Consider the following 12,775-nt stretch of genomic DNA (forward strand, 5'->3'; position numbering starts at 1 on the left):
GCCCTCCTGCAGTTATCTCAGAAAAGGTACATGGGAGATGGTTTTATTTGTTTTTGAGACATAGCTTATCTAAATGCAGCTAAACCCCCACATTTGATTAGTAGTTTGGGTATTGACTTGTAAGTTAAAAATTTACTCTGTCTTGCTGGTAATGTTGCTGGTGTGAAGACCAAAGCCCACCTGTTTTCTGTTCCTTTGCATATGATCTTTGTTTCTGGAAGTTTTGGTTTTATGATTGAGTTTTGAAATTTCATGATGAGGGGTGGCCCCGTGGCTTAGCGGTTAAGTGCGCGTGCTCCGCTGCTGGCGGCCCGGGTTCGGATCCCAGGCGCGCACCGACGCACCGCTTCTCCGGCCATGCTGAGGCCACATCCCACATACAGCAACTAGAAGGATGTGCAGCTATGACATACAACTATCTATTGGGGCTTTGGGGGGTAAAATAAATAAATAAAATTATGAAAAAAAAAAGAAAGAAAGAAATTTCATGATGAGATGCCTTGGAGTAGGTCTGTTTTGTGGTGGGGCTAGAGATTACTAATTGGTGAGAGAGATGTGTTCTTCCTTTGCTAATTTTTTTCTGAATGTTTTGCTTTTTGTATGTCTTTGAAATGTCTATGACTTTGATGTTGAATCTACTAAATCTGATTTTCTTTCTTTTCTTTCTCCTTTCTCTTGTTAATTTTATTGCATCTTCGGGGTTGTCTCCTTAGCTCTTTCCAGCTCTTCTTTTAACTTTTTTTTTTTTTTTAAAGATTTTATTTATTTATATTTTTCCCCCCAAAGCCCCAGTAGATAGTTGTATGTCGTAGCTGCACATCCTTCCAGTCGCTGTGTGTGGGACGTGGCCTCAGCATGGCCAGAGAAGTGGTGCGTCGGTGCGCGCCCGGGATCCGAACCCGGGCCGCCAGCAGCAGAGCACGCGCACTTAACTGCTAAGCCACGGGGCCGGTCCTGCTTGTGACTTTTTGCACCCAGATGTTCTAGTGTTAAATTTTCAAGACCTTCCTGCAAGTGATCCTTTTCCATATGATTTTGTTTTTCATGAACATATTTCAGTGTTTCTGCTCTAATAATATGTGTTTTCCTCTAAAACCTAATGTTCTGCAAAATTATGCACTAAAAGTAACAGGGCTTGTTGAAAAAAGGAGAGTTGGGGCAGATCATTCAATCCTGTACAACTTGAAAAAAAATTTTTTTGTGTGACATTTACAGCCTTACCAAAAAGTTAGAAGTATATTTTGAGAACTTTTTTGGGAACCATTTTAGAGTAATTTGCTGATCTGATGTCCCATCACCCTTAAATACTTTATTGTCTGTTCTCAACAAACAAGGATATTTGTCTCTGTAACCAAAATACAACCATCTAAACGAGGGCATTAACATTGATTCATTACTACTATCTAATCAGCAGTCCCCATTAAAGGTTCTTCAGTAATCTCCTTTAGAGCAAAAAGATCCAGTTCATAAATCATGTATTGCATTTAGTTGATATATACATCTCCTTAGGTTCCTTCTGGAATAGTTCCTCATTCTATCTTTGACTTTCATCATCTTGACACTTTTGAAGATTATAGGCCAATTATTTTGTAGAATATCCTTCAGTTTAGATTTATGTTGTTTTCATCGTGGTTAGATTCAGGTTAGGTATCTTGCAAGGGAACACCACAGAAGTGAAACTCTGTTCTTCTCAGTGCTTCCTGTCACATTGTGGGCAATTTCTGTTTTTCCCATTACTGATGGTGGTCGCTGTTGACCACTTGAGTGTTTGCCATGCTTCTCCACTTGAAAATAACTCTTTCCCTTTGTAATTAAGTATTTTGAGGGGAAGGGGTACTTTGAAACCATTTATGCTGTTCCTTCAATTCTAGTCTGATATCACAAGGTTCCTTTTAGTCTACTCCCTTCTCTGACAGTGAGCAACCTGGGTCCCATTACCCTTCGATGTATTTTCCTATTTAATCAATCCTCTTTATGTAATCAGTCATCTCTTCTACCACCGCTTTCTCTGTGTGGAAGGACTCTGGCTCTCAGTTTATTGAGTTTATAAATTTTATATTCATTTGTGCTGGGCCTCAGTCTACCTCATGGACACCCTCCTCACTCTACCTGAGTTGAATCCTCATGCTGAGCTACCCCACTTTCTTCCTCTTCTACTTGGCATCTAAGTCCCTACATACGACTGCCCCCCCACCCCCCCATGAGTATCCTCCTCACCCTGCTTGGGCTCTAATGCCCTAGGCTAGGCAGCCCTTTCACATAGAGTTTGAACAGATTGCTAATAAAAGTAATTAGTATCTTCAGAGGTAACTTGGACAGCCCACGCAGGTAGTTCAGTGTGGCTGAAGGCTGCCTCAGGAGATAATAAAAAGACATGAAACCAATGGAGAGAAAATGCTGGCTTGACAGTGCTGACGTAATATAGATGAAGTGGAACTCTGAGACAGATGGGCTACCATTAAGGTGGGCACAGGACAAGGTAAAATTGGCCAAGAGTCATGCAAGTCTGGGAGTTCACCTCCCAGGGTGAGTCCCGGGTACAGGTGCTAACTTTTAATTTTCCTAAAAGAGTTAAAAGGGATTCTTCCTGTGCAGCTGCCAGGCTGAGGGCTTTTTGTTTGGTTGGTTTTGGTTTTGGTTGTTGGAAATGACAATTCTTGTCCTGCTATACTGATTCCCGTTGCTTGGGGGAAATCACATATGAACACACTTCACCATTTTACTGACATCATTCTATTTGCCAATTGAATACGAGCTAATTAGGGTTATAGACACACGTTACAACATAACAGACTGTACTTATTTCTCTGGAGGCTATTACTGATAGATGTTTTATTTGTTTTCTTCTGTTTCCTGCATGTGTCTTGTGTTCATAGAGTTTCTTTTTTTCCCCCCTATTAAAGAAAACTAACTTTTTCTATTGAAATAATTTCAAACTTACAAAGAATAGTACGATCTCAGGTACCCTTCCCCAATCAATAGTTGTTAACATTTTGCTATAGTTGTTATATCAATCTTTCTATGATTTTTTTCTAACCTTTGGAGAACAAGTTGTAGATACTGTATCTTTTTATCCCTAAACACTTAGAGCTTTCTAAGAACAAGGACATTCTGTCATTACCACAGTATTAATCAAAATCAGAAAATTTAACATTGATACATTACTGTAATCTAATTTATAGACCTTACTAATATTTTCCTAGTTTTCCCAATAATGTTCCTTACAACAGTGTTTTCTGGTTGAGGATCCAATTCAGGTTCATACTTTGCATGATTAGCTGGTACATCTCTTTAATCTGGAACAATTCCTCAGTCTTTGTCTTTTATGACCTTGATGGTTTTGAAAAGCACAGATCAGTTTGGTGTTGAATATGTCTCTTTGGATTTTGTCTGTTTCCTGATGATTATATACAGGTTGTACATTTTTGACCGATTACACAGGGCATCACACCAGGAGGCACATGTCAGTTTGTCCTTTATTGGTGACATTATCACAGATCACTTAATTGATGTCTGCCAGGTTTCTCCTCTGCAAAGTTATTTTTCCTTTTGTGGAGAGATGCTTTGAGACTGTGTAACTCTTTTTCCTCATCAGACTTTTACTTACTAATTACTGCCTGAATCAGTTTTTCCTATGATGGTTGCAAAATGGTGATTTTGTTTTAAGTTGATCATTCTTTCTACATTTATTAGTTGGTATTCTACTATAAGGTAGAGCTTTGCCTTCTCCCCTATTTATTATGTGTTATAACTATTTACTCATGGATTCTTATTTTATCCCTTGGATTATGACCTTTATAATCACTATTTATTTATTTTGCTGAGGAAGAGTCGCCCTGAGCTAACATCTGTTGCCAGTCTTCCTCTATTTTCTCTGTGCATTGCCACCACAGCATGGCCAATGACAAGTGGTGTGGGTCCACACCCAGGAACCAAACCCGGGCCGCCCCAATCATTATTTTGATGCTCACTTGTCCCAGATGTGGTCAGTGGATGGACCCCTTGTCTTTTTTTTTCACATGGACCCAATGCCTTTTTTATACAGTCTCATCATTTTTTGAGTACTTGATTACTTTTCTGGCACAAGATGGTCAAAGCTCTTCTAGTACTTTCTCTATCGCAGCCCTGGAATCAGCCATTTCTCCTTTTAGTGAGAGAGTGTATTTAGAAACCAAAATCTGAGGGCTAAATTGTGCTCATTACTACAGGAATGAAACAAGGAAATGTTTCTAGGCCTTTTCATTGGACTGAGGAAGTAATACATACAGACATCTACATCAATTTTTGTATCTATCTCTATTAGGAAAAAACAAGCATAGGTTCACATCCAGCTTCTTAGTCTCTCTCTATTCCATATTCGTATGTATTGCTACATTAGTGAGAAATCTGCTTCCCAACTTATAATTTATCTTTTTGCTGGTGGGGGTAGGTAGGGTAGAAACTTGCTTATGCAGACTTCAGCCACTCGGTTAAGTCTTTGATTGATCTGTAACTTCCCAAGTACCTTGTGGGGTACTAACAGGTATACTCTGCCCCTCCCTCTTACCCAAGTGTTTCTTGGTTCTGCTAAGCCAGCTGTCTATCTTCTATCCCCTCTATACCTTCAATAATTCACTGACATCTCTCTAGTGTTCCTTCATCTCCTATTTGTATGTCCTTTTGAGTTTACATATTTTATATTCATTTATTCTCACTTCAGTGGTGTTTGTGGACGCATTTCTGATAAATACAGTTCAATATTGGTCAAGTTACTTTTTAAAACTGTCTTGTGTTTTCATTTTTGCCTTTTTCTAAAGTAAATACCCTGTTGACTGAAATTTCCCATCCTGTGTTCTGATTCCTATAGGACAGATTCAGTTCAAATATTACTTAGATTCTTAACTAACGTTTCTGTCAATTATTTAATTTAATCCTTATCAGTTGTATTGTTTAGAATTTGTATTTTATTTTCGAGTATCTGCGTAACAGTTGTTGTTGCTTTATGTATGCAAATTCAACCTTCACAACATATTTTAAAACAAACCCATCTCAGAATCCCTGATCGTGTGATTTGAGCATAATGCCACCAGATGGCGAGAGTGACTTCTCGCCAGGCAGCTCAAGCAGGAAACTTAAGAGGGTGCTTTGTTTCATATTTTATGTAATCAAAGTATAGTTCCTAAATTTGAAATAGCCAACTTTGAAAAAGCCAGTAATGATTGTATTACAGTAGACAAATCATAGACTTTGGACTCAAATGGACTTGAGTGCAAATCCTGCTTCTTCTAGTTGCTACTTTGTGGCCTTACACATAAGTTTTCTTAGTTTTCAGAGCTTCCTTATCTGTAAAACTGGACTTAATAACTATTTCACAGAATTGCAGGGATTAATGGGGTGATGTATGGAGAACGCCTAGCCTAGTGACTGGTATTTAATTAGTATTCAACAAATGTGAACCTATTCTCTATCACTATGGTTGCTACACACACATGTGAGTCCGCACACACACTCTTCTTTAAGGAAGGAAGCAGGGGCTCTATGAAAAGGAAATAGTTGTAAATTTTGTTTCTAGCTGTGTAGCATTTGAGGAATCATTTATTGTTTGTGCACACATGCATGTATTTTAAAGAGGGGGGGCCAAGATGGAATTAGTAGCTTTTTTTCTAGTCATTGACTTTACCTCTGTTAGTTCATTCTGAATCTGCCTGAAGTCAAGCACTTCCATTATGATTTGCTATTAAACTTAGAACTTTTACATTCTTCTCTGTAGGTAATTTAATCTCTTGTAACCTAGACTGTACTCAAGAGCTCCTTTGACATTTCCCTACATACATCAGGAAAACAGACTCTTGCTTGATACTGAGTGGTTAAAAGGTATACTGCTTTGCCAAGCAAAATGACTTGTTTTTCCTCTTCAGAGCTTCTTTTTTCCCAGGACTTTGGTCTAACTAATATCTTAAAATATGCCAAAGTCTGTTATAAGCACTTCACACTTGTTAACTCATTTAAACCTCACAACGTTCCTATGAGGGAGTTACTATTTTTATATGTATTTTAAAGATGGGGAAACTGAGGAACTGAGAGATGAGGTTACTTGACTCAGGACACACAGCTTAAACGGCAGTTCTAGGATTCAAATGCATGCAGTTGGGCTTCATAGTTTGTACTGTTAACCTGTGTGTTACTGTTCATCGTTTTCTGTACTTTTAATAATACACTGCTATAATCATATAACTGATTAGCCTAAAATATCTTTTAAAAAGACTAGAAAGGAATAAACTAAAATCTTAACTATATCTGGATGACAGGATTATGAGTGGTTTAAATTTTTCTGTTTTCCATATTTTGTAAAATGAGCATGTGTATAATCAGGGACCTAAAATCATTTAGGTTCATGAAGGCTAAAGGTGGAATGGCTGCTAGTGATCATTTGGTCATCTCCCTCAGGTGAATGAACTATAATCCAACAACATTAAATGATTTGCTTAGAATTCACTGCTTCCTTTTCTTAGAGCTCTTGTTTCTTTTCTCCTACTCCCTTTTGCCTCCATCCTTCACTCAGAATATTTTTAAACCAAGCAAGACATTCTCAAATATAGCATGAGAATTATTTTGTTTTTAGAGAGTAATTTGGTGATATTTGTCAGAACTCTTGGATCATGTAGTTCTTTGTGCTTTCAGGATTTTTTCCAGATAAAATAATTGCAAAGATTTAGCTGCTAGGATCTTTAAGTATTAAAACAAATTGGAGGGCCGGCCCCGTGGCATAGCGGTTAAGTGCTTGACCTCTGCTACTAGCGGCCTGGGTTCGGAACCCCGGGCGCGCACTGACGCACCGCTTCTCTGGCCATGCTGAGGCCGCGTCCCACACAGCAACTAGAAGGATGTGCAATTATGACATAACTATCTACTGGGGCTTTGGGGGGGAAAAAAAGGAGGAGGATTGGCAATAGATATTAGCTCAGAGCCCATCTTCCTCACACACACAAAAAAAACAAAAACAAATTGGAAAAAGCCTAAATGCCCAATAATAGACATTAAACTTGGTATAGTGGTAAAATGATATAATGTCATTTTAATCATTAATTAAAAATGAGAAAAAGGGGGGAAGATTGGCAACAGGTGTTAGCTCAGGGTGAATCATTCCCTGCCAAAAGAAAAAAAAATGATATAGGGGATAAATATTTAATGACCTGAGAAGATATTCACAAATGTTATATTATAAAAACTTAATATTTCCTTTAGTTATATTTCACTGTGCCTTCAGAATAGGGAAAACCAGCAATTTTAACACAAGTTGAAGATTTTTTGATAAGATATTTCCAGGCCTGTAAAAATTAGCTCACGCTAAGAAAATTTATAATAATTTTCAGTTATCTTTATTTTATTCTTCAAAAAAAGCTTTTACTTAAAAAAAAAATCTTGTTTATCAAGTGGCATTTTAATCATAGGGCATTTACCATAGAAATAATTTGATTATATAAGTACTTTCTAAAGTCAATCGACTATTCTTAAGTTTGAGTGGTAGCTAATGCTTAATTGTATCATGGGATTATCTTTTTTTACTGTGTCTTTTCACTGTGATTTAAAAGAAACTCATCTTGGGCTGGCCCCGTGGCTTAGTGGTTAAGGGTTCAGATCCCAGGCACACACTAACACACTGCTTCTCTGGCCATGCTGAGGCTGCGTCCCACATACAGCAACTGGAAGGATGTGCAGCTATGACATACAACTATCCACTGGGGCTTTGGGGGGGTGGGGGATCAATCAATCAATCAATAAAAATAAAATAAATAAAAGAAACTCATCTTTTAATATTATGACCCAAAAAATCAAAGCTATGCTTACTCCTTGGTGAACATTAGACACTATCCCTTTTCTTTCTTTCCTTCTTTTTTTTTTGCTTTTTAAGGTTCCGTTGCTAGGTTACCACTAAGCCTCTTTGAGTAGAACAAACCAGTTAATGCATAGTGTCATGGAGGCGAACAATAGAGAAGTTGGAGAGAAGAGCTTGTCATTTTTTCTATTTTGTTATTTTCTATAAGAACTACTTCCTTTTGAAGTGTATTGTATTTTTTCTGTCTCCATTGGCTGAGGAGAGCATGTTTATTTGAGGTCCCTGAGTAGAGGAGACTGCTTCCTTTGTGTTTGGGTTGACTGATTAAGGAGCCCTGGTTGATTTTGATTTCGATTTTTCTTAAATCCAGATCTGGTTATGTCTTATGAAGTTGGAGCCTTTAACTCAACTGAATTGATTGTTATTCCGTACTAAAGTAGTCTTCAGAATATCAAAAGCGAAATATTAGTAATGCATGAATTATGTTTTGTTTTAAAAAGACTGTCTTTTTTTTCTTACAGATAGCACAACAATAGAAAAATTAAGAGCTATTTGTTTAGACCACGCCAAACTTGGAGAAAGCAGCCTTAGTCCGTCTCTTGACTCACTTTTCTTTGGTCCTTCAGCCTCACAAGTGCTATACCTAACAGAGGTTGGTTTTTTCCTTTTAAATTTATTTCATAGTCTTTAAATTTGACCTTTTATATGGTAGTATGAAGAACATGGATAAAATTGTAATGACATATTTTTGAAATGGTCAAGAATGTCTTAGCAATGGTGATAGGGAAAATAGAAGTTATCTTTTTAGAGCTTTTTAATACAATCCTTCTCCTTTTTTTTCCAGGTAGTCTATGCCTTGTTAATGCCTGCTGGTGCACCTCTGGCTGATGATTCCTCTGATTTTCAATTTCATTTCTTAAAAAGTGGTGGCCTACCCCTTGTCCTGAGTATGCTAACCAGAAATAACTTCCTACCAAATGCAGATATGGAAACTCGAAGGGGTGCCTACCTCAATGCTCTTAAAATAGCCAAACTGTTGCTCACTGCCATTGGCTATGGCCACGTTCGAGCTGTAGCAGAAGCTTGTCAGCCAGGTGTAGAAGGCCTGAATCCCATGTCATCGGTAATACAGACGTTTTAAAAATCTTTTTATAGTAATAGATGGTAATTTTTAAAGTTAAACTCAGCAACTCTTAAGTATAGAGTTCAAAGTTGATTCAAAATGTTTCAAGTTCCATTCCAGTGGCACCTCATTTTAGAGGTTTTTTTCTATTAAATTATATTTGTATTAAAAGTGCAAATGCTTTTCACTGATTACACTGTAATTTGAGAGGACAGTTCCCCACGGCCCCCTTAAATCCTATTTGACTTTCAATTATTTTAAACCTAATAAAAATTCCAAATCAATCTCTTATTAACTCATACTTGCCAGATAGATAAAGACACAAGTGGTAATAAAGATGTAATTGATTTAGCCTGTTGCCAGCCTCTCTTCCCACCTTGACAGGCTTAAACTCCAGTTCTGAGCTTATTCTGACTCTGTCTTTGCCTTGGTGGCATCTTTGATCCATTTCACCAAAGCCAGAATTCAATGCCTATTTATGAGAGGTCAAGCTAGGCATTTAATTCTTTTTTTGTGTGTGTGAGGGAGATCAGCCCTGAGCTAACATCCGTGCTAATCCTCCTCTTTTTGCTGAGGAAGACCGGCTCTGAGCTAACATCTATTGCCGATCCTCCTCCTCTTTTCCCCCAAAGCCCCAGTAGATAGTTGCATGTCATAGTTGCACATCCTTCTAGTTGCTGTATGTGGGATGTGGCCTCAGCATGGCCAGAGAGGCGGTGCGTTGGTGCGCGCCCAGGATCCGAACCCTGGGCCGCCAGTAGCGGAGCACACGCACTTAACCGCTAAGCCACCGGGCCGGCCCTAGGCATTTAATTCTGACTAAAATTTGGATTCTTTTATATGCAACATAAGTGATAGTTTACCAAGTTACGGATAGAAGATAAAAGCTTCAGAAATATAGATTTTCTTTTTTAGAAATGACAGATCTTCGGGAGCTTGGAGTGTTCATGATATTATTCTGTAATATTCAATATTATTCCGTAATAATGAAAAAATTCAAACATATATTTGTGATAATAGCACTTATAGTAGTTTTAGGTGTGATAATGATACTCTGGTTATGGTTAAAAGGAAGAGCCTCCCCCGCTTTTTAAAAAAATGTTGAAATATTTGCAGATGAAATAATGTGATAGTCTAGGATTTGCTTCAAAGTAATCCTGGGGTGGAGAGGTGATGGAAGGTGAGGGAGAGAGGTTAGATAAAACAGTTTTGGTCCTGTGTTCATAATAGTTGATGCTGGGCAATGTGTGCGTGGGAATTCATAATACTATTCTCTCCACTTTCAAATATGTTAGAAATTTTCTGTTAAAAAGGATAAAGGAAAAGATGGCCTAAGTCTTACATTGTTTTGTATTGAGGGTCCCATGTTTGTTAGGATAAGAAAAGTGGTTCTTTTTAAGATAAAAACAGATTTTTAGCATGATCCTTGACACAGGTGCTTAATGAAGCACACAGAAAACAATTACATGCTTTCCTCTTTCACTTTTCTCCAGTTTATTCAGAAAATGTGCCTCTAGATACAAAGGTACATAACAGCTTCTAATCTCAAGGAGCCACACAGTCAGTAGGGAGCTAAAGGCAAAATTAGTAAAACAGACATGTCTTAAATACTATTGTAGAAATTCTTACACTATAGAAAAGAGGAGTTAGAATTTGAAAGGCGGTCTGAATTGCCTGGCTAATAACCACTTAAAAGTAATTTGTTTTTTCTTATGGATTTAAAAACTTGGTTATACTATTACGTAAAATACTGGTACTTTTCATACATTACTGTTTTCATTCTGTTACTGATATTCCTTAATTTTTCTCCTTTTCAAAGAAGAATTTCATGACTAGAGGGAATGGGAGCAGGTTCTGCCCAGGAGCATGCATGTAAAAGATGTGGAATACTTTACTGAATCTCTAGATAGGGTTGGAACCAGTTGGTTCAGTTTATCCTTTACCCCTACAAGTTATGGTGATCCCAGATGTAGAGACACCAATTGGATTGATGTAGAATGGGGGTTTGCACAGGGATAATGTGGCATTCCAATGCACAAGAAAAAGAGGAAGCCTCTTGTTGGCGATGTCAAGTGCTTTTTTTGTAAGTCACCATGGGTTCTACAGTATGGAAGGAGGTCATCTTGAGGGAGTGGTGATGGGGGAGGAGTAAATGGTTGGGTCTGGTTATGTACAAATTATTTACTCCAAGTAAAATGGTTGTCTTTTTTCAGGTCAACCAAGTTACTCATGATCAAGCAGTGGTGCTACAAAGTGCCCTTCAGAGCATTCCTAATCCATCTTCTGAATGCATGCTTAGAAATGTATCAATTCGTCTTGCTCAGCAAATATCTGATGAGGTTAGTGTTAAACCTTTAAAGCTCTGAAATCCTGGAAGGTTCATTTTCTACTTTTGATCCTCTGTTTAATTTAGAAGGAGCCCTTATCACAATTTGGTGCTTGATTTTCCTAGGCCCACTCAACTTTAATCACTGTCTCAGTCTAGATAAAATTCCCGTAACATGAATTTTATCTCATATTAATATTTTCTGATTTTGATCATCTTTATTTACAATAAACAGCATCATTTCAAAGTATATAATTCAATGACTTTTGACAAATGCATATGTGCGTGGAACCACTGACACAATCAAGATACAAGACATTTCCATCACTGTTTCCGTACGCCCCTTTACAGTCCATTTTTCCCTCTACCCCTGGCCCCAGGTAACCACTGATCTTTTGTCGCTATATAGTAGTTTTCATTTTTTAGAATTTTATACGAGTGTGTGTTCTTTTATGTCTGGCTTCTCTAACTCAGAATAATGGCTGAGAATTATCTGTGTTGTGTGGACCATTGGTCCATTCCTTTTTATTGCTGAGTAGTATCCCATTATGAATATTCCACATTGTATTTATCCGTATAGTTGATGAAGGACATTTGGATTGTTTCCCCTTTTTAGCTGTGAATAAAGCTGCTGTGAACATTCTGTTCAGGTGTTTGTGTGGACATAGATTTTTTATTTCTCTTGGGTAAAAAAAAACTAGGAGTTGAATGGTTGGATCACCTTTGTAGTCTTTTTAAGGGTCTTCTGAAAGTAGTACAGTAGTGCCCCCTTATCCTCAGGGGTTACGTTCCAAGACCCCCAGTGGATGCCTGAAACCTCGGATAGTACCTAACCCTATGTATACTATGTTTTTTCCCATACGTACATACCTATGATGAAGTTTAATTTATAAATTAGGCACAGTAAAAGATTAACAACAGTAGCTTCTCTTTGGCATATTCGAATTGCCAACATCACTACTCTTGCACTTGGGGGCTGTTATCAAGTAAAATAAAGGTTACTTGAACACAAGCACTGTGATACTGAGACAGTCAATCTGATAACTGAGACTGCTACTAAGCTGCTAACGGGCGGGTGACATAAACAGCATGGATACGCTGGGCAAAGGGATGTTTCACGTCCTGGGCAGGAAGGCAAGAGATTTCATCACACTACTCAAGATGGTGCACAATTTAAAACTTACGAATTGTTTATTTCTGGAATCTTCCATTTACTATTTTCGGACCCACGGTTGACCACAGGTAACTGAAACCGCAGATAAGGGGGGGTACTACTATATAGAGCCAGATAATAACTTGGAGAGCATACTTTTTGGTGTTGCTGTTAAACAAGAAAATGGGACAAAGGCAACTTGGGGAAGAAAATGGGACAAAGGCAACTTGGGGACCTAAAGACAGTGGTAGTACTTCACAGCCATTCCTGTTTCCTTTACGAGGAAAAACATTTTTGCTTTTCTAGTGATTATTCTACTCTCATACTCTATCAACAGTTTTAATTACTCATTATCTT

At 37.9% G+C, this 12,775-nt stretch overlaps 1 protein-coding gene across 6 annotated transcripts in view; it reads left to right on the forward strand.

Annotated features, from left to right (window-relative positions):
• USP9X (ubiquitin specific peptidase 9 X-linked) overlaps window positions 1-12,775 on the forward strand; it is a 168,523-nt gene that overhangs the window by 115,830 nt on the left and 39,918 nt on the right. For all 6 annotated transcript variants that reach the window (XM_058535664.1, XM_058535663.1, XM_058535662.1 and 3 more), the window contains exons 22-24: window positions 8,338-8,468; window positions 8,661-8,939; window positions 11,153-11,278. In XM_058535664.1, coding sequence (XP_058391647.1) covers window positions 8,338-8,468; window positions 8,661-8,939; window positions 11,153-11,278 — 536 coding nt within the window. The remainder of the gene's footprint in view (window positions 1-8,337; window positions 8,469-8,660; window positions 8,940-11,152; window positions 11,279-12,775) is intronic.

This window comes from Diceros bicornis, chromosome X (genome assembly GCF_020826845.1).
Source record: "Diceros bicornis minor isolate mBicDic1 chromosome X, mDicBic1.mat.cur, whole genome shotgun sequence".
NCBI classification, from domain to species: domain Eukaryota; kingdom Metazoa; phylum Chordata; class Mammalia; order Perissodactyla; family Rhinocerotidae; genus Diceros; species Diceros bicornis.